The sequence below is a fragment of the Pantherophis guttatus genome, chromosome 2 (genome assembly GCF_059756535.1).
Source record: "Pantherophis guttatus breed Tessera chromosome 2, ASM5975653v1, whole genome shotgun sequence".
NCBI classification, from domain to species: Eukaryota; Metazoa; Chordata; class Lepidosauria; order Squamata; family Colubridae; genus Pantherophis; species Pantherophis guttatus.
The window spans coordinates 10,637,641-10,660,168 of NC_142064.1; the positions used below are offsets into that span (position 1 = coordinate 10,637,641).

The following is a 22,528-nucleotide window of genomic DNA, read 5'->3' on the forward strand; positions in this document are numbered from 1 at the left end:
CTTTTTCAAAACAAAGGCTGTTAATAAACTTTCTTAACAGCCTACAAGAAACCAAAGATAACGTAATCTCAATCTTACTAAGGTTGGCAGAAAGCCCAGAAGCAATTTGCAGAGAATTCAGAAGTGAAGTAGAGCGAACTAAAGTTGTTCCCTGCAAATTGCTTCCGTCGGCATTCCTCCTTAAATAGGCTAGGGGAGTGGCCAATTAGTCCCAAGCCTTACTCTCGAGGGGACCTCCTCCTGAGGAGCCATTCCTGCCTTTTGGCAGCTCTGCGCGCCCGTGCATCGAGAAGAGGCTCCTCCTCCTTTGTCCTCTTCACTTAACAGAGCTTCTGGAGGTTCTGAAGGCCCTGGCTGAATCCCTGCCTCTGGCACCACATCTTCTCCAGCCTCCTCACTGTCCGACTTGAGTGCCAGCTGCACAGGCTGCTGGCACAGCACCACACCAGCCTCCTCACTGTCAGAATCAGCTACAATCCGCACAGGCCACTGACGGGCCACAACAAATGCAGGGATGTCAAACACAAGGCCCACGGGCTGGATTCAGCCCAGAAGGTGGTCAGATCCAGCCTGCGGGGCCGGCCTGGAAAATGTAAGAGGCTGGACCATGGCGCTTCGGCCTGGTCTACGAAGCAGTTTGGGGAGTGGCTGGCATCAAGCTGGCCACGCCCACCCAGTCGGTCACGCCCAGTGAGTGGCATGAAGCTGGCCACACCCACCCAGTTGCCCACACACACCCAGTCGACCACGCCTGCCTGCCCCCCCCCCCACTGAGGTCAACCACAGCCCTGATGGGGTCCTCAATGAAATTGAGTTTGACACCCCTGTTCTAATGTATCCAAGAGTTAGAATTTAGAAGATTCAGGAGGATTCAGGAGACTTTATGACAGAACAAAACCAACTTCATGAGAAAATCCCAACCCAAGGAACCAGGAGTCCTCTGCCCTCTCTCTTTTGAAGGAGATGACTCAATGGTCCAAGAGCCTTGGTGGCGCAGCAGACTAAAGTGCTGTTAAGTAGCACCAGCCGCCTGCAATTACTGCAAGTTCAAATCTCACCAGGCTCAAGGTTGACTCAGCCTTCCATCCTTCCAAGGTAGGTAAAATGAAGACTCGGATTATGGGGGCAATAAGATTTATATAAAAAAGAACACTGCTTAGGGGGGGGGGCAAAAGCCCTACTAAGCAGGTATATACAAACAGTATAAAGGCTGTTGCTTAACGCATTGTAAGCCGCCCTGAGTCTCCGGAGAAGGGGGGCATATAAATCGAACCAATAAATAAATAAAATAAATAAATGGGACAAGGGTTGCTGGGTCCCTTAACAGGGTGGGAAATTAGGGTGGACTAGAGTGTCCTTGAAAAGTTCATTCTTGGGCCTCTGAACGGAACTACTTCATTTCATTTGATTTCTTGGAAACCCATCTTCCACAGCCCATGCCGCCAACCAGTACTAATCACATCTAATCAATGCATTTTACTCATCACAAATAGGTTCCAAGATGGGACCCAGGATATGAAGTGCTTCGGTCTAATTCTCCATAACTTCTTCATTTCTATGATATTGGTTCAAACTAAGCCATGGGATTCAGCCCACACCAGCCTGAATTTTGGGTCTCCCCCAGGGGTGAAATCTACTTACCTTTCCTACCAGTTCGGAAGTGCACATGCCACCCGTGCGCATCACATGCACACACGGACCCACTGTACATGCGCAAACCTTTCTGCGCATGCACAGAGGGTAATAAACAGGTTACTTCCTGGTTAAAACCAGGAAATAATGACGACCGGGCAGGAGGGCGGAGCCTCGCGCTGCCATCGCTACCGGTTCTCTGAACCACCCGCTGCCATCGCTACCGGTTCGGTCGAACTGGTCCAAACCGGTAGCATTTCACCCCTGGTCTCCCTCATCTTTCTTTTTCTTTGCCTGATAATTTTTTTCCTACTTTTCTAGATGGTGTTTCTCTGAGCTCTGTTTCTATCACCCTGCTATGACCTTTCTCCTTTGGGAAAGTCCTAAAAAGAGCTTTTCTTTTCTTAGGATTTTAATGGTAGGCCCTGGATACTACAGACTGTGGGAGAGCAGATTTAATAAAGGTAGGTACGCATTCCCACATATTCATTAGCCCTCTAAAGCAAAACTTCCCAACCTTGGCAAATTTAAGATGTCTGGACTTCTACTCCCAGAATTCCCCAGCCAACATAGCTTCCTGGGGAATTCTGGGAGTTGAAATCCACACCAAAAATTGCCAACTGCCTGCTCTAAAGAATCTTCGATCCACTCTGTGCCTGAGAAATATTCCTGAAATACCCTTCTCTTCTGAAGAACATTTCAAAAGCAAATTCTCTTATCCAATGTGATCAGAGAAAAAAAAGCAGGAATGTTTTTTTCAACATAACACTTGAGTAGGTCAAAAAAGAAGGAAAGAAGGGAGGGAGGGAGGGGGAAACTGAAAGATGGTATAGGAGAGAGAAAAAAGGAGATGGAAGAACAAAAGGAGAGGGAGGGAGGGAGGGAGGGAGGAAGGAAGGAAGGGCAATAGCACTTATACATATACGTATACCACTTCACAGTGCTTTACAGCCCTGAGAAAGGAAGGAAGGAAGGAAGGAAGGAAGGAAGGAAGGAAGGAAGGAAGGAAGGAAGGAAGAAAGAAAGAAAGAAAGAAAGAAAGAAAGAAAGAAAGAAAGAAAGAAAGAAAGAAAGAAAGAAAGAAAAAGGAAGGAAGGAAGGAAGGAAGGAAGGAAGGAAGGAAGGAAGGAAGGAAGGAAGGAAGGAAGGAAGGAAGGAAGGAAAGAAAGAAAGAAAGAAAAAGAAAAGTAACTAAACAGGGGTGAATATACAGTAGATCACTACTCTCTACAGCTACTAAGAGCTAAGGTCAAGTGAAGGAAGATTTTATTTTTAGCACCCCAAATGCTTTTAAGTTACTCCTTTGCTAACGAGGAGGATGACTTCCGTGACTCCCCCAACCGAGAAGCTCAAAGGGATCCGCATTTTGCAAAGTAGGTCTTAACAATGAAATCCTGGACATGTTTTATCTTCTTTGCCAGATCCATAAATCAAGAGTTAGGCTCTTTTTGTGCCCAATCAGGAACCCCAACGGCCTTTTCTGTGCAGTTGGCAGAATTGCAAGTCCAAGCCAACCATTTCCCCTGATGCGTCAATAGTATCTATTTACACACAGCAATGTCACACAGTTACTCTGTTTTTTTTTTTAAAAAAAATAGCCATTTGATCCCTTCTTATTCTAAGTGGAAAGACAGCAGCAGCTACAACCCAACCACATTTGAACACAACTGAACCGCAACTGAACCAAAAAGGTTTTCCGTTGAATGCTTGGAGTTACAAGCTTTCCTGGGCAGTAACCCTCTTAGCCCCTTAACAATCCAGCAAGAGTCTTGTGTCATCTTGGCAAGCCATAGCTTCCACGGACTATTTCGCTCGAGGTGACACACACTGTTGTCTTGCAAGGCACCACAAAAGCCTTCAGTGATTTGTGCCTCAGTGCATTGTCCACAAGACTTAGGGAGGAATCGAACCAATTTAAATTCCACGGAGGACCTGTATACTGCACGAGTCAAAAAGAGGGCTGTGAAAATATCTACAGACCCCTCACATCCTGGACATAAACTGTTTCAACTCCTACCCTCAAAACGATGCTATAGAGCACTGCACACCAGAACAACTAGACACAAGAACAGTTTTCCCCCCGAAAACCATCACTCTGCTAAACAAATAATTCCCTCAACACTGTCAACTATTAACTAAGTCTGCACTACTATTAATCTTCTCATCGTTCCTATCACCCATCTCCTCCCACTTATGACTGTACGACTATAACCTTGTTGTTTGTATCTGTATGATTTATATTGACTGCTTCCTAATATGATTTGAGTGCTTATTTGCTCCCTATGACTATCATTAAGTGTTGTACCTTATGATTCTTGATGAATGTATCTTTTCTTTTATGTACACCGAGAGCATCTGCACCAAAGACAAATTCCTTGTGTGTCCAATCACACTTGGCCAATAAAAAATTCTATTCTATTCTATTCTAAATAAAGCTTGGGCACTTTTTTTTTTTATTTGATTTATATGCCGCCCTTCTCTGGAGACTCAGGATGCGTCTCCGCATCTACAATGCGTTAAGCAATAGCCTTCATACTTTTGTATATTTATACAAAGTCAGTTTATTGCCCTCACAAACTGGGTCCTCAATTTACCTACCTTAGAAAGGATGGAAGGCTGAGTCAACCTTGAGCCTGGGGAGATTCAAACAACACACTTCCACAACACATATATACAGTACTAATCGCTTCACAGGGGTATGTCTAACTTGGTTACTGAATTAACTAAGCCATTTTCTGGCTCATGCAACACGCTGGTACGGTTTGAATGGCGGCTATCAATTGAAGGTTAATGACCACAGATGGGTTTTCTCCAGGACACTCTGTGCCCAACCTGGCTTTACCGCTGAGAGATGATGGACCAAATGGCTCGTCCGGTCGCACCACAAACTGGAACAAACCAAGGTGACCACTAACCAAGGCCAAAGGGAAACGCATCACAGCATCCTTGTCTAATCTAGAGAAGGGGGCTTGTTTCTCATGGTGCACCCTCCCTTTTGGTTCCTTCTCTGAAGGATTTCAAATCCTGGGGGAAAGCCAAGCAAGGATGGCTTAACCCAGGTTTAAAGGGGTCGTGGGAATGCAAACAAGGATCTTCTCTTTTTTTTCTCTCTCTCTCTCTCTTTTCTTCTTTCCCCGTTTACCTCTTCAGATAGTTTCTCCCGTACAGGATCTGCTGCAGCAAGGTGACCACGGCGAAGGCGCAGATGAAAATGAACAGCAAACTTCGGTTGCCCAGCAAATCCCGGTTGAAAGTCGGGTCGGTGTAGCCCATCCTGGCGGAGGGCGCGGAGGAGGCGAAAGGAAGCTTTAAATCCGTTCACGGTCAATCCACAGAGCCCAAGCCGTTATTCGGGCAGCGGGACGGGCAAGCGGCCGGTGGAACCGCTCGGGCGCCCCAGAGGAGCGCGAAAGCCAAGGACGCGGCGACCCCGCATCGCGCCGGAGAACCCGGACGGCGCGGAGCCGCGATGGGCGCTCCCAGTCACCCCCGTGGAAACTTCCGCGGGCCGCGTGGAAAAGCGCCGGCTGAGCGTGAGAGTCCTTTCTTCCCCGCCGGCACCGGCGCGGCCGCCGTGGAAGGCGGCGACGGCGACGCTGCTGCTGCTGCTGCTTTTCTCCCCGGGAGAAGAAGCCAAGCAGGCGCGAAGACCGGCCAAGCGAGTCCCAAAGTGGCCGCCGGCTGCCGAACCCCGTTTTCAACCCCCAACGCCTGGTGGGAGGCAGCCGGCTCGGCGTCCTCCGTGGCCGGACCGGCTGGCTGACAAAGGAAGGGCGGCCGGAGGGGGGACGCGGAAAGCCGCAGTTCGCCGCGGCGACGCTCTGAGCCGCGTCTAAAGGCGGACGGGAGGGAGGGAGAGGGAGGGAGGGAGGCCGGGGGAGGGTCTCGTTTGGCGGGAGGGAAGCTGGCTCCTCAGTCTCCTGTCTCGGCGATGCCTCCTCTCTCCCGCCTTCCGCCGGCTTCTCCTCGCCCCCTCCTCGCCTTCCCCGCCCCGTCCAACCTCGGAGAAAGCGAAGCAAGGTCGCCGCGCCTTCCCTTCAAGGACGCGGGAACGCCGCGCTGTGCTTCGCCGAAGCTCTGAGGAAAACCGGCTGGACACGCGCGCAGGCCGGGAGACTTTCAAGGATTTTGTGTGTCATACACACACACACACACACACAAACACAAACACAAACACACACACAAACATATGTTCAAAGGCCCTCTTTCCCAGCCACCCACGTCTCCGTCCAACGTTTTGAGGTGTTTTACAGAGGGTCCTCGACTTACAACAGTCCGTTTAGTGACCGTTTGGGGCCCCAAAAGAAAGGACTCCAAGGACCGGTTTTTTTTTCACGCTGAATGACCGTTGTGGCGGTTCCCCAAGGTCACCCGACGCAAAATTCGGACGCTTAGCAACCGACTCGTAGTTATGACCGGTTGCAGTGTCCCGACCTCGTGAGATTCTCCCTTTTTTTGTGACGTTCAGACCGGCAAAGTCAGCAGGGACGCCGGATTCGCTTAACTTATGAGCCAGTCAGGATCGGACTCCTGGCTGTGGGTAGAGTTTGCCTGCAATACTGCACTTTAACCACTTTAACCACTGCGCCACCATGGAAGGAAGGAAAGAAGGAAGGAAGAGCAGTAGCACTTAGACTTATATACCGCTTCACAGTGCTTTTACAGCCCTGTCTAAGCGGTTTACAGAGTCAGCCTATTGCCCCCAACAATCTGGGTCCTCATTTTATTGACCTTGGAAGAATGGGAGGCTGAGTCAACCTTGAGCCGTGTCGGGATCGAACTCCTGGCAGTGAGCAGAGTCAGCCTGCAATACTGCATTCTAACCACTGCACCACCAGGGCTAGTTAAGTGACTCGCGCCCCATTTTACCACCTTTTTTGCCACAATTGTTAAGCGAATCGCTGCAGCTGCTACAACATGATCATTTGGTTGGTAAGCGAATCCCCCTTTGACTTGCCTGGATGGAAGTCAACACGGGGGGGGGGGTCACAAGTGGCAATCATATGACCCCAGAATGTTGCAGCCGTTGTAAATTGTAAGGCCACACTTGGAATCCTGCTTCCAGTTTTGGTCGCCACGATGTAAAAAAGATGTTGAGATTCTAGAAAGAGTGCAGAGAAGAGCCACAAAGATGATTAGGAGACTGGAGGCTAAAACATACAAAGTACAGTTGCAGGAACTGAGTATGTCTAGTCTGATGAAAAGAAGGACTAGGGGTGATATGATATCAGTGTTCCAATATCTCAGGGGCTGCCACAAAGAAGAGGGAGTTAAACTATTTTCCAAAGCACCTGAGGGCAGGACAAGAACGAATGGGTGGAAACTCATAAAGGAGAGAAGCAACCTAGAACTAAGGAGAAATTTCCTGACAGTGAGAACAATTAATCAGTGGAACAACTTGCCTCCAGAAATATTGTTGTGAATATTCCAACACTGGATGTTTTTAAGAAGAGATTGGATAACCATTTTTTTTTAATTTGATTTATATGCCGCCCTTCTCCGGAGACTCAGGGCGGTTACAATGCGTTAAGCAATAGCCTTCATACTTTTGTATATTTATACAAAGTCAGCTTATTGCCCCCACAAACTGGGTCCTCAAGTTACCTACCTTAGAAAGGATGGAAGGCTGAGTCAACCTTGAGCCTGGCAAGATTCGAACCTGCAGTAATTGCAGGCAGCTGGCAGGGCCGGATTTTCCTATAGGCTAACTAGGCTTCAGCCTAGGGCCTCAAGATCAAGAGGGGCCTACATTCCCTACATTCAAATTGTTAGCAAAATTAAAATTACACTTTCACTATAGATGAAAGGGCCTCGTAAGTGGAATAGCCTAGGGCCTCTTTTCATCTAAATCCGGCCCTGGCAGCTGGTCTTAATAACAGGGTGCTTTAGACCACTGTACTACCAAGGCTCTGTTTGTCTGAAATGCTAAAGGTTTCCTGCCTAAGCAGGGGGTTGGACTAGAAGACCTCCAAGGTCCCTTCCAACTCAGTTATTCTAATATGTCTAAACACATGCCAGTTTGTTAAATTTTGATCACATGATGGTTGTTAGTGCGAGGAGGGGTTGTAAGTAACTTTTCTCAGTCCCGTTGTAACTATGAGCACACTAAGCGAATGGTTGTAAGTTGAGCACAATTTGCACTTTGGTTGTATTCTGTCCCATGGCTGGCCTGATGATGACCACATCACGTTCACTCATAGTGTTCCTCTTCGGGATTCAGGTTCAGTCCCAAGGGTCCTTTTTTTCAAGAGGCCACTGGACTTTCTGTTTTTTCTTTGAAGACATTTCGCTTCTCATCCAAGAAGCTTCTCATCCAGAGCCAAAGAAGCTTCTTGGATGAGAAGTGAAACGTCTTCAAAGAAAAACCAGAAAGTCCAGTTGCCTCTTGAAAAAGCACCTTTGAGATAACCATGACCTGGATGACGGAGAATCTCCATAGACATTCAAGGTTTACTGTTTCTGGCCTGCCGGTGTTCCAACATAATTTCTAGGACAGAGACAGAAATTGGAATAATGCCCGTGATCTGTAAGAGCTTACGTGAGCAATTACTCACTTCAGTGAGTTAGTTCGATGCATTTTTCCCCCTTCTGTTCAATCCCATCTGATTCTCAGAGACTGCCCTTTGTATAAATCCTTGAGGCTTGCTTGGCAAGCCTTTTTCAGAAGGACAGGCAAGCCTTAACATATGACCACCGTGGAGACTAAAATTTCTGTTCTTAAGTGAGACATTTGTTAAGTGAGTTCGGCCAGGGGGTGAAATTTAGCAGGTTCTGGTAGCAGAAATTTTGAGTAGTTTGGAGAACTGGCAAATACCACCTCTGGCTGGCCCCAGAGTGGGGTGGGAATGGAGATTTTGCAATATCCTTCCCCAAGGAGTGGGGAGGGAATGGGGATTTTGCGGTATACTTCCCCTGGAGTGGGGAGGGAATGGAGATTTTGCAATATCCTTCCCCTTGAGTGGGGAGGGAATGGAGATTTTGCAGTATCCTTCTCCCAAGAGTGGAAGGGAATGGGGATTTCGCAGTATCCTTCCCCTGGAGTGGGGAGGGAATGGGGATTTCGCAGTATCCTTCCCCCAGGAGTGGGGAGGGAATGGGGATTTTGCAGTATCCTTCCCCTAGTGTGGGATGGGAATGGAGATTGTGCAGTATCCTTCTCCCAAGAGTGGGGAGGGAATGGGGATTTTGCAGTATCCTTCCCCTGGAGTGGGATGGGAATGGAGATTGTGCAGTATCCTTCTCCCAAGAGTGGAAAGGGAATGGGGATTTTGCAGTATCCTTCCCCTGGAGTGGGGAGGGAATGGGGATTTTGCAGTATCCTTACCCCAGGAGTGGGGAGGGAATGGAGATTTTGCAGTATCCTTCCCCTGCCACGCCCACCAAGCCACGCCCACCAAACCGGTAGTAAAAAAATTTGAATTCCACCACTGAGTTTGGCCCCATGTTACAACATTTCTGGGCGCAGTTGTTAAAGGGAGCAGATGTTACGTTGGTAACATGGTTGTTAAGTGAATCCGTCTTCCCCATTGATTTTCCTTATCCACAAGATCTCAAAAGGGGATCACGTGACCGCGGGACACTGCAACCATCATAAAGGTGAGTCAGTTGTCAAACGTCTGAATTTTGATCACGTGACCATGGGGATGCTGCAAAGGTCATAACTCTGAAAAACGGTCATAAGACCCTTTTTTCTCAGTGCCGTTGTAACTTTGAATGGTCACTAAATTAACTGTTGTATGTCAAGAACTACTTGTAGTTTACCATTGCCTTCTTCCTAGGGCTGAAAGAAAGTGACTGGCTCAAGGTCACCAATTCGTTTTGGGCAGGGGTCAGCAACCTGCAGCTCCGGAGCCACATGTGGCTCTTTGGACCCTCTGCTGTGGCTCCCTGTCAGGTGATCCCACCACTGGCTGGCCCTCCCCTCCCAGTCACTCCTCGCCTGGCCTGAGAAGGTACGGACGACGGCGGGGGATGGAGAAGCGGCCAGGGCAGAGACAGAGAGATACAGAGAGAGGGGAGGGAGGGAGAGAGGGAAGAGGGAGGGGGAGGGAGGGAGAGAGGGGAGGGAGGGAGAGAGGGGAGAGGGAGGGGGAGGGAGGGAGAGAGGGGAGGGAGGGAGAGAGGGGAGAGAAAGATATGTCAAAAGGATTTTGTGGTTCCGGGTCTTTTTTAACAACTGGTTCTCTGCCCTAATGACTGGCTGGGTAGGCGTGGCTAGGGGGGAGTCATGTGATTAGTAGTAGTGAGTGACATCGGGTTGGCCACGCCCACCCAGGTTTTGTGGCTCCCGGTGTTTTCTTTTCTGTGGGAAACAGGTCCAAATGGCTCTTTGAGTATTTAAAGTTACAGACCCCTGGTTTTGGGCCTAAAACGTGACTAAAACTCATCGTCTTCTGGTTTCTAGCCTGATGCCTTAACCGCTACACCCACCTGGCTCTCAGTTTGTGATACAAGTAATATAATTAAAAGTATACTCTTTTTAATGCAAAATATATCTAAAGCAGTTTGTCAGTGATTAAATGCCAAAATCAAACCATTGGTATCACTCAACGATTTAAAATAACATCATTTAAAATGCCCTTAGTGGACGTCAAGTCATTTTTATTTTTATTTTTTGCAATACCCGTATTCATGGCTTTTAAAGAAATGAATTTGTTACTGTCAAAGGCTAAAAGATTTGGGAAACCTATACATAGTCCTTGACTTACAACAGTTCATTTAGTGACCATTCAAAGTTACAAACAGCACTGAAAAAAAGTGACTTATGACCGGTTTTCACACTTACGACCGTTGCAGCATTCCCCCATGGTCATGTGATCAAAACTCGGCAACTGACTCGTAGTTATGACGGTTGCAGTGGGTGTCCCAGGGTCACGTGATGATGGTCTTTTTGTGAACTGATAAGCAAAACCGATGGGGAAGCCATGGGATTCGCTTTAACAACCATGTTACTAACTTAACAAGTTTGTAAGTTCAAATCTCGCCAAGGCTCAAGGTTGACTCAGCCTTCCATCCTTTCTAAGGTAGGTAAATTGAGGACCCAGTTTGTGGGGGCAATAAGCTGACTTTGTATAAATATGCAAAAAGTATGAAGGCTATTGCTTAACGCATTGTAAGCCGCCCTGAGTCTCCGGAGAAGGGCGGCATATAAATCAAATTAAAAAAAAAAAAAAACTGCAGCAGTTTGCTTAACAACGATGGCAAGTAAAGTCATAAAACGGGGCAACATTCACTTCAACTGTCTCACTTAGCAATTGTGGTCATAAGTCGAGGATTGCTTGCATTTTGTATGGGGCAGGGTAGGTCAGGAGAGGAGAGGCCTTGACGTTTTGTGAGCTTTTGCTTTCTTTGAATCTGTTTTCTCCCCCGGTGGAAAACAAAATCTTCAGAACTGCTGAGATACATGGCTAAATCAGAGGTCAGCAATCTGCGGCTCTGGAGCCGCATGTGGCTCTTTCACCCCTCTGCTGCGGCTCCCTGTCACTCAAAATATGCATCACAACCGCCAATATGCAACACCCACCAGCACGCAATTTATTGAGCTTTTCAACCCCCGGTAGGCCAACCATGGATAAATCCAAGAAAAGAAAAGTTTCAGAAGAAAACAGAACGTTTAATTCGACTACATATGCTAGTTTTGTGGCCGCTCAAGAAATAGTCAGGCACAGGAAGGGTTTTGTGGCTCCCGGTGTTTTCTTCTGAATGTTAAATTCTAGCCATAGTGGAGTTAAGGTTTCAGGGGGGGATTTGGTAGTTTAAGAATAAATTAGGTTAATTTGGCTTATGATTGTTAATGGAAATGCCCTGTATTTTGTTCTGGGAAGTCTGGGGAGGAGGGAGGGAGGGATGGGAAGGGGGGTGGGGGGTGGGGAGGGAAAGAGGGTGGGGGAATATTGGGGGGGATTTTTTTTTGTAAAACTTTTCAATAAAAAAAAAAGAAGAAATAGTCAGGCACAGGAAGGGTTTTGTGGCTCCCGGTGTTTTCTTTTTTGTGGGAAATGGGTCCAAATGGCTCTTTGAGTGTTTAAGGTTGCTGACCCCTGGGCTAAGTGAACTAACTAATGTCCTTCCACAGGGCTTTAATGCTAGCCTGCTTTAATTAATTCATTTATTTGGGTCTTCCTCAGTCATTAATTCTCCCTACTAGCAGTTCTCTTTTGATGAGTTATGGCAGGATGGCGATGGAAGAGAATTGTTTTTATTGTGATGTTCACCCCACCCTTTGCCTTGGCTCTCCATCCTAAAAGGCTTTTCGCTCCCCTTAAATGTTCTAGGATTTAGGATTTTGTCAACCACTTCTGGATTTTGTAATCAGAAGCAGTGCAGAAGTGCACTTCATGAATAAATAATGCAACCTCAGCAATAAACCGAAATTTAACAGTGTCATGAGAGATGAAGGGTGCAGAACTGTTTAAACAAAAGCCACCCCAGCTCCTATGTAGCTTTCTTTTCTTTCTTTCTTTCTTTCTTTCTTTCTTTCTTTCTTTCTTTCTTTCTTTCTTTCTTTCTTTCTTTCCTTTTCTTCCCTTTCCTGTCTGTCTTCTTTCTTTCTTTCTTTCTTTCTTTCTTTCTTTCTTTCTTTCTTTCTTTCTTTCTTTCTTTCTCTTTCCTTCTTTCCTTCCCTTTCCTGTCTGTCTTGTTTCTTTCTTTTTCTTTCTTTCTTTCTTCCTTCCTTTCTTTTTCTTCCTTCCTTCTTTCTTTCTTTCTTCCTTCCTTCCTTCCTTTCCTTTCCTTTTCTTCCCTTTCCTGTCTTCTTTCTTTCTTTCTTTCTTTTTCTTTCCTTCTTTCCTTCCCTTTCCTGTCTGTCTTTTTTCTTTCTTTTTCTTTCTTCCTTCCTTCCTTCCTTCTTTCTTTCCTTCCTTCTTTTTTCCTTTCCTTTCCTTCCCTTCCCTTCCCTTTCCTGTCTGTCTTCTTTCTCTTTTTCTTTCTTTCCTTCCTTCCTTCTTCCTTCCCTTCCCTTCCCTGCCTGTCTTCTTTCTTTCTTTTTCTTTCCTTCTGTCCTTTCTCTCCTTCCTTCCTTCACTTACTTACTTAATATTTTTATAAATAATTCAAGGCAACGAATATATCTAATGTTCTTTCCCTCCTCCTGTTTTCCCCACAACAACCCTGTGAGGTGGGTTGGGCTAAGAGAGTGACTGGCCCAAGATCATCCAGCTGGCTTTCAGGCCTATGGCAAGGCTAGAACTCTTCGTCTCCTGGTGATTGGCTCAAAGTCACCCAGCTGGCTTTTATGCCTGCAGGGGGACTAGAATTCACTGTCTCCTGGTGATTGGCCTAAAGTCACCCAGCTGGCTTTCATAGCTAAGGCCAGACTTGAACTCACAGTTTCCTGCCATCTAGCCTGGTTCCTTAACCACTAGACCAAGCATGTCATGGATTGCAGTTTATGAAGCTGACAGAGCCAGAAAAAAATCTATGATTTGATTGCATCTGAAGTTAATTACTAAAATACAGATGCTAAGATTACTGTTCTGTCATTTCATATTATAATTCTCTCTTTTCTGTCACATGGTGGGGAAAAAAACCCTGGCTTGATTGGGTTTCTGGAGAACTTTACAGACTTTCCAGGCCTTCAGCTCCCCAGGCATGAGTTTATACAAATCTGAAAAAAGGCAGCTCCCCACCCCTATGGAGAAGGTATGGTGAACGTGAGGCCTTCTCCAGCTTTCCATGGTGAACATCAGATCTTCTCCAGCTTTCCATGGCAAAGGCAGGCTTTCACAAGTTCCCCATGGAGAAAGTCAGGTCTTCTCCAACTTCTCATGGAGAAAGTCAGGCCTTCTCTAGTTTTCCATGGTGAATATCAGAACTTCTCCAGCTTTCCATGGTAAACATCAGATCTTCTCCAGCTTTTCATGGCAAAGGCAGGCTTTCACAAGTTCCCCATGGAAAAAGTCAGGTCTTCTCCAGCTTCTCACGGAGAAAGTCAGGCCTTCTCCAGCTTTCCATGGTGAACATCAGATCTTCTCCAGCTTTTCATGACAAAGGCAGGCTTTCACAAGTTCCCCATGGAGAAAGTCAGGTCTTCTCCAGCTTCTCATGGAGAAAGTCAGGTCTTCTCCAGCTTCTCATGGAGAAAGTCAGGCCTTCTCCAGCTTTCCATGGTGAATATCAGAACTTCTCCAGCTTTCCATGATGAACATCAGATCTTCTCCAGCTTTTCATGGCAAAGGCAGGCTTTCACAAGTTCCCCGTGGAGAAAGTCAGGTCTTCTCCAACTTCTCATGGAGAAAGTCAGGCCTTCTCCAGTTTTCCATGGAGAAAGTTAGGCCTTCTCCAGCTTTCCATGGTGAATATCAGAACTTCTCCAGCTTTCCATGGTGAACACCAGTTCTTCTCTGGCTTTCCATAGGGAAAACCAGGCCTTCTCCAGTTTTCCTGACTGGGTAGATCCAGTGGGGATGACGGAGGCAGGTCCTGAGAATGTTATCTGGGATGAGTTTGACTCTGTGACCCCTGAGGACGTGGACAGGATTCTGGGTAGACTGAATGCGACCACATGTTTGTTGGACCCGTGCCCCTCCTGGTTAGTGCTGGCTTCCCGGGAGGTGACGCGAGGCTGGCTCCAGGGGATTATAAATGCTTCATTGAGTAAGGGTGTCTTTCCCGCCGCCTTGAAAGAGGCGGTGGTGAGACCTCTCCTCAAGAAGCCTTCCCTGGACCCGGCAATATTGGCTAATTATCGTCCAGTCTCCAACCTTCGCTTTGTTGCGAAGGTTGTTGAGAGTGTGGTGGCACGACAGTTTCCCCGGTACCTGGATGAAACGACGTATCTAGATCCGTTCCAGTCGGGCTTCAGGCCTGGGTACAGCACGGAAACGGCATTGGTCGCGTTGGTGGATGATCTCTGGAGGGCTCGGGACAGAGGTTGTTCCTCTATCCTGGTCCTATTAGATCTCTCAGCGGCTTTTGATACCATCGACCATGGTATCATGCTGCACCGGTTGGGGGGGTTGGGGGTGGGAGGCACCGTACTACGGTGGTTCTCCTCCTTTCTCTCCGACCGGTCGCAGTCTGTGTTGACAGGGGGGCAGAGGTCGACCCCGAGGCCCCTTATATGTGGGGTGCCACAAGGATCGGTCCTCTCGCCCCTTTTGTTCAACATTTATGTGAAGCCGTTGGGCGAGATCATCCGTGGTTTCGGGGTGGAGTACCATCAGTACGCTGACGACACCCAGCTGTACATCTCCACCCCGGACCACCCCAACGATGCCCTTGAAGTGATGTCCCGGTGCCTGGAGGCCGTACGGATCTGGATGGGGAGAAACAGGCTCAGACTCAACCCATCCAAGACCGAGTGGCTGTGGTTTCCGACATCCCGATATAGTCAGCTGGTGCCATCGCTGACTATTGGGGGCGAAGTATTGGCCCCCACGGAGAGGGCTCGCAACTTGGGTGTCCTCCTGGATTCACGGCTGTCTTTAGAAGAGCACTTGACGGCCGTGACCGGGAGGATTTTTCATCAGGTTCGCCTGATTCGCCAGTTGCGTCCCTTTCTGGATCGGGACTCGTTACGCACGGTCACTCATGCCCTCGTCACCTCCCGTCTGGACTATTGTAACGCTCTCTACATGGGGCTCCCCTTGAGGAGCACTCGGAGGCTCCAACTGGCGCAGAGTGCGGCCGCGCGGGTGGTGATGGGAGCGACGTGGCGCTCCCATGTAACGCCTCTCCTGCGCGAGCTGCACTGGCTCCCGGTGGTCTTCCGAGTGCGCTTCAAGGTTTTGGTCATCACCTTTAGAGCGCTCCATGGCTCAGGACCTGGTTATCTACGGGACCGCCTGCTACCACCAATAGCCTCCCACCGACCAGTACGCTCCCATAGAGAGGGGCTCCTCCGGGTGCCGTCGGCCAAACAATGTCGACTGGCGGCCCCCAGGGGGAGAGCCTTCTCTGTGGGGGCACCTACTATCTGGAACGAGCTCCCCCCCGAGATACGGAGGATTCCGGATCTGCGTACCTTCCGTCGCACGCTGAAGACGTTCCTATTCCAGCAAGCCGGCCTGACCTAAACTTCTCCTCTTTTAAATGGGAATTTTAAATTTGGTTTTAAATTATTGGGGTTTTAAATATGGTTCAACCAAATTTATCTAACTTGTTTTATTTCTATTTTAAATTTTGTATTGATATGTTTTATTTCATGGCTGTTCACCGCCCTGAGTCCTTCGGGAGTAGGGCGGTATACAAATCTAATAAACTAAACTAAACTAAACTAAACTTTCCATGGAGAAAGTCAGGCCTTCTCCAGCTTCTCACGTGAACATCAGATCTTCTCCAGCTTTCCATGGCAAAGGCAGGCTTTCACAAGCTCCCCATGGTGATTATCAGAACTTCTCCAGCTTTCCATGGAGAAAGTCAGGCCTTCTTCAACTTGTTCCCCTCCAGATGCATCACACTCCCTCCCAACATGGATTCTTCTCTTGAAGACAAACCTCTAAAATAATGTTGTGCATTTAGCTGTGGAAGAAAGCTTGACAGAGCTGAGTCAGACCCTTCAACTTCAGGCTGAGCTCTGAACAGCTGCATGTTTAAAAATTGCTTCTGACTCTGGAACAGCTAGAAAAGACTATTAGGAGAATCTCTCAGCAGCTCAAAGAAAAGCTTTATCGGTTCTGGAAGAAGCCACCCACCAGCCTCATTCCTGACTGGGACCAACTGAAATTCGGAAGGGCCAGCTGCTGTTTATAGAGGTTGCTTAAGAACTTGAATTACGTCAGGAACATCTTAACGATGATGTTTACATATCATCGTCTAAGCTCTGAGTTTCCATTTCTTCCTAAACACCTTGAGTTTGTTTAGTTTCAAAACCCCTCTTTTACTAATATTATGATTTTAAACTCTTAACGGCATAACAGAGTTGGAAGGGACATTGGAGATCTTCTGGTCCAAACCACTGCTCAGATAGGAAATGTTGTGGTCCGCCAGCAGCCTGCAGAGCTGGCAGAAGAGTCGGACAGTGAGGAGGCTGGGGAGAACTATGGGCCAGTCCTGGAGTCTGGGGAAGGCTCGGACAAGGGCTCTGCGTGGGAGGCAGAGAAAGGGCCATCTGGGAGGTATGTGCTGCCTCTGGAGCCTCCAGAGTCAGATCTCAGCAAGGCAGAGGAACAGGGGGAACCTGTTCCCAGTGCGCGCATGTGCAGAGCTGCCAGAAAACAAGAACAGCTAAAACAAAAGGGACGACTCAGGAGTACAGCTTGGAAATGATTGGCTCCTCCCATAGGACTTAAAAGAGGAGCAAAGGCACGTGGGCCTTTGCAGGAAGCAACGTTTGTTCATTCAGTTCAGCTTAAAGCCTGAAGCTCTGTTTGATTCTGGACTCCGTGTGGCTTTGCCAGTTAGGTCTTTGGCAGCGTGTCAAGGGAGATAAAGGTGGGTGATTATCCCGAAGGACTTCTTCTTCATAACGAACTGGGACTCAGCTGTGAATGAACAGAATTCACAGCTGTTGCAATAAAAGAGGTTTTTGGGACTCCTCGTGTGTTTTAATGACTCAGGAAGCCTAAGTCACAACAGGAAACACCAGTGATCGTGAATCTTTTTGGCACCAAGTGCCCAAAACGTGTGCCTGTGTGTGCATGTGCACGTGCCAGAACACCGGAAACCCGAAGACCAGCTGGTTGGCACACACATGCCTGTTTTTGGCCATTTTGGAGGCTGTTTTCAGGCCATTTTTCAGCTGTTTTTGGCCCTGAAAACGGCCTGGAAAATGGCCTGGGTTTTGGTTGTTTTTTGGAGCTCCGGCACTCCGCAAAGACCAGCTGGCCAGTGCACATGTGCGCACCAGAAACCAGAAGAGCAGCTGGTGACGGCACGCATGCCCACAAAGAGGGCTCTGTGTGCCACCTCTGGCATGCGTGCCATAGGTTCGCCATCACGGCACTATACCATTTCAGACAAATGGTGGTCCAATTTCGATCCGGAGCTCTGTTATCGGCTGCAGAGATATTTTCCGAAGGGCCTCTGGTGGTGAATGGAGGCCGGGGGCGACGCACGCATCAATCTGCATCTCGTTTCTTGGCTGCAGAGCAGTGGTGGGTTCCTCCCGGTTTGGCCCGGTTCGGCCGAGCCGGTAGCGGTGACAATATGACATCACCGAACCGGTTCTCTTTGTTCGGGAGCTGGGCCCTCCCGCCGCCCCCGCGTTATTCTTACCTTTTATTTGGCCCCGCCCCCAATCTATTCGCTGCCTCCTGAGTCCCAGCTGATTGACTAGAAGGAAAAAAACTGTTTAAACTCTTGCCGCGGGGCTTCAAAGGGCCGCCCTACAGCTGATCAGTCTTAAAAGGCAGTGTGGTGGTAGACCAGTGCGCGCGAAAAACAAATGGGTAGACCGGAGCCTCCAAAAACAAATGGGTAGACCGGAGCCTCCAAGAACAAATGGGTAGACCGGAGCCTCCAAAAACAAATGGGTAGACCGGAGCCTCCAAAAACAAATGGTAGACCGGAATGTTCCAAGAACAAATGGGTAGACCGGTACAGTTCTGCAAGCAGTTAAAAGCCCGGTAGACCAGTACCTCTGCTAAATCCTAAAGAATTGTCACATGACCATCAAGCCACGCCCACAAAATAAGCCACGCTCACAGAACCGATAGTAAAAAACTTTAGAACCCATCCCTGCTGCAGAGGGCTTTCTGGAAGGCGTCTGATGGTGAAACAAGGCTGGGGGGGGCACATGCATCAATCCAGAGCCCATTTTTCAGCTACAGAGGGATTTCCGGAAGGGCCACGGACAGCAAAACAGAGGCCAGGGGCGACACGCGAGCAGCGGCAAGCAGCCACAGAAGAAGTGGGCCAGCAAGGCAAGGCAGGTATCAGGGTGTGTGAGGCCTGGTAAGTAGGGCAGCTCCACCCATCCATCCCTACCCTAGCTTCATGTATACCCATGCACCTCGCCCCACTCCCTGCACCCCAGAATAGGCAGGGTCCTAATTAGGGCTTATTTTGGGGAGTAGGGCTTATATTGAGCGTACATGTAAAAATCAAGCTAGGACTTACTTACTGAGTAGATCGTATTTTGGGGAAAACACAGTACCATACAGAGAGCAGCACACACTCTGCTAGAGAGAAGTTCTTTAAAAGTCCGAAAGCTCGGAAGACAAAACCTTTAGTCCCGGTAACCGACCGATTGGATCCTGTGATAATCAGAATCCACACCTACATACAAACCATCCATTTTTATTCAGCACTTATTTACTATTACTACTATTTATTCAGTACCATTGCCGCTTTAGAAAATACAATTTGTTTCGGATGGATAGGCAGAAAGGAAGACTTGGGATTATTGCAGCTGTCCTGTATGCAAATACTTTAAATATGAGAATTAAATTAGATAATTGTCCAACATAAATGATTATTAGACAAAACGCCATCAAGAGCTGCAACAAGGCGCACATTTCTACTACAAGTGGTTTGCAGGCTGAGTTAACACACTGCCAATATGTATCGTCATGGTGTTTGGATAACCAAAATTTATTGGCGTCACATGTTGTGCAAAGATGTAGACTGTGGTTTGCAGACAGCAAGAGATAAGTTTTAAGTCATAAAATGTTTTATGCAATTTGCCAAATTTCAATTCCATGGGAATCAGGGGTCCCGGATTTTGGGCACGTTCTGTAAATTAGTCCATTTGGAGTACCTTGGTTCATAAACTCTTGTCCTATGATGTACCGATTTGCCCAGTTAAAGGTTACAGGAATAAGAATATTAGTAACAAATATAAGATCTCTTCTTTGTTGAATATTTCAGTCACGCCAACCAAAGACTCTATTTGCACCAGGGGTTATTCACTTACCTTCACTACTGGTTCGCAAATGTGAGCACGCATCACCTCTGCACATGCTCAGAGCCTTCTGCACATGCTCAGAGCCTTCCACGCATGAGCAGAGCGTCAAAAATGGGACGTGACAATGTCCGGGCGGGTGGGTGGAGTCTTCCGCAGCCGTCGCTACCAGTTCGCCAGAACTGGATAGAACCGGCTGAATAACACCATTGATTTGCACCCATATGTTTTATCATCTATTTTGGGAAGGGCTGGGTGCTGAGATTGGTAACATAGCATCAATCTATCGCCAGCAACCTGCCCTGTCTGACCAATCCTTTCCCTTTAAAAACAGTTTTATGGAATTCTAAATGCTGCGTGGCATGGTGTGGGTCCCTCCAATGGTGGATTTCAATTTTTTTTAACTACCGGTTCTGTGGGTGTGGCTTGGTGGGCGTGGCATGGCTTGGTGGGCGTGGCACTGTAAAATCTCCATTCCTACCCCACTCCAGGGGAAGATTACTGCAAAATCCCCATTTCATCCCGATCAGCTGGGATTTGGGAGGCAGAGAATAGATGGGGGCGGGGCCAGTCAGAATTTTTACTACCGGTTCTCTGAACTACTCAAAATTTCCACTACCGGTTCTCCAGAACTGGTCAGAACCTGCTGAAACCCACCTCTGGGTCCCTCCATATTTGGAAGGGAGAGAGCTGAGGCCCAGTTCTTCCTAAACTATTCACTTAACATCACTTTAACCTAGTGGTGAAATCCAAATTTTTTTACTAACGGTTCTGTGGGCATGGCTTGGTGGGCATGGTGTGGCTTGGTGGGCATGGCAAGGGAAGGATACTGCAAAATCTCCATTCCCACCCCACTCCAGGGGGAAGGATATTGCAAAATCTACATTCCCACCCTGCTCTGGGGCCAGCCAGAGGTGATATTTGCCAGTTCTCCAAGGTTCTTCAGAACCTGCTGGATTTCACCCCTGCTTTAACCCCCAGAATGCCTGGAGAGAAGAATAGCAATAGCAATAGCACTTATATACCGCTTCACAGTGCTTTACAGCCCTCTCTAAGCAGTTTACAGAGTCAACCTATTGCTCCCAACAATCTGGGTCCTCATTTTACCCAACCTCGGAAGGATGGAAATGTCAGGGTTTCAAGTAATACACCCATAGCAAACTTGAGTCAACCTTGAGCTGGTGAGAATCGAACTGCCAAATTGTAGTCAGCCAGCAGTCAGCAGAAGTAGCCTGCAGTACTGCATTCTAACCACTGCGCCACCACGACTCTTGGAATGGTCCAAGGTCTCTTCTTATGGCCTGACCATTAGTCATCCTTCTCTACCAAACCCCATGATTTTGACCTGCCTCGCCCTGTCTGGACCAAATTGAACAGAATTAGGTTTGATACTGGAAGACATGCCTGTTCTGTCCCCGTACCACACACACACCCCCACAGATGGCCCGGAGTGAATAAGCCACACGACAAAACTCTTTGAAAATAAAGCTGGCAGCAACCCAGTGGCTAGCTGCCAATTCAGACTTTACTCACACAAAACAAAGATTAGACTGCAAACATTCCGATAAAACAGGCAGAGTTTCAACAATACAAGGATTAATCCAAATGCAGTCCGATAAAGCAGGCAAAGTCCAGTAACGCAGAGATCATGGATTATTTCCAGTTTTTGCTCGTCACAAACTGAACTGGCCACCACACCCACATTTATACCCTGTGGGGTGTGGTCCAGTGACTCAGCTATTCTCTGGCACGCCTTCCCCTCTGCTGCACATGCTTCTCCCTGCGCCTCTGCCGAGGGTCCAGCCAGCACTTATCTCCTTCATCGCTGTCCACCTGTGGCTGCAGGGACGTGCTTGGCTCTGAGCCTATCTTTTGGCCTTCGGTGTCCTCCGGAGGCATTGCCAGAGAGGAGGGTCCTGGAGAGGGAGGCCTTGCCAACTCCTCTCCCTCACTCTCAGAGTCTGCATCTGTCGATAGCCCAGGCTCAGGCAACGGAGCCACAACAGTGCCTCTGCCCTGTATCAGTGGGTCTGGAAAGATTCCCCTCGTTGCGATTGTGATGCTGATATACAAAATATTAAACACATTGTGCATTGACATGTGTTTTCTGGTTCCCCAGAAGATCTATACGAAACAATGCCAGAGGCAATTTGTCTCTGAGAGAGCTGGATTGGACATCCAGTTATGAGGCCGCTGCTGTATTCCTGTGGAAGATTTGTATATAATTACGTGAATTGAGGGTATATGTCAGTGATGAAATCCAATTTTTTTTACTACCTGTTCTGTGGCTTGGTGGGCGTGGCAGGGGAAGGATACTGCAAAATCTCCATTCCCACCGCACTCCAGAGGAAGGATACTGCAAAATCCCCATTCCCTCCCCACTCCTGGGGGAAGGATATTGCAAATTCTCCATTCCCACCTCACTCTGGGGCCAGCCAGAGGTGGTATTTGCCGGTTCTCCTAACTACTCAAAATTTCCGCTACCGGTTCTCCAGAACCTATCAGAACCTGCTGGATTTCACCCCTGGTATAAGTTTACTTCTGCTTCTATCATGTTCTCATCACATGCTAAATAAATAAATAACAACCATTTGGCTTTTAAGGAAATAAGACCTTTTTTAAAAATATGACCTCCACTGTTTACTTTTCTAGTTTTATTGTATTTATATAAATACAATACAATTTATATACAATTTATATTGTATATAAATACAATTTATATACAGTTATTTGATGGTTTTATAGCAGAAGCTCTTTAGTGGCCCTGACATTATTTAGGGATCCGTTAATGACATGTTTGAAGGGTATTTTATTGTCAGATATATTCTTGTTCTTAACTGCCTGTGAACTGGCTTGCCGGGAACGTGAGATTTATAAATAGATAAATTTATTTATACAAATAAATAAATGTAAGCCAATCTTGGCTGTCATTTTGGGTTCTTTCCAACACCCCTAATGTGTTCACCAGTGTGAAATGTGAGATCTTCCTTCTACGGAGCGAGATGATTTAAAGTCCATCTGCCAAGCTCTTTGGACCTCCCGCATCCAAAGTTCCTTAGATCCAAGATTTGTTCTTCTCTTCAGAAAGCACATCTCTCTATTTCATCTGCCTCC

The 22,528-nt window shown here is 47.7% G+C and overlaps 1 protein-coding gene across 2 annotated transcripts in view; it reads right to left on the reverse strand.

Moving 5' to 3' along the window:
• ST8SIA5 (ST8 alpha-N-acetyl-neuraminide alpha-2,8-sialyltransferase 5) overlaps positions 1–5,466 on the reverse strand; it is a 47,964-nt gene extending 42,498 nt beyond the window's left edge. The window contains exon 1 of one of the 2 annotated variants that reach the window (XM_060690773.2): positions 4,775–5,466. In XM_060690773.2, coding sequence (XP_060546756.2) covers positions 4,775–4,905 — 131 coding nt within the window. In that variant the 5' untranslated portion in view covers positions 4,906–5,466. The remainder of the gene's footprint in view (positions 1–4,774) is intronic. The other variant, XM_060690774.2, reaches the window with a different exon arrangement.
• Between the last annotated feature and the right edge of the window lie 17,062 nt (positions 5,467–22,528).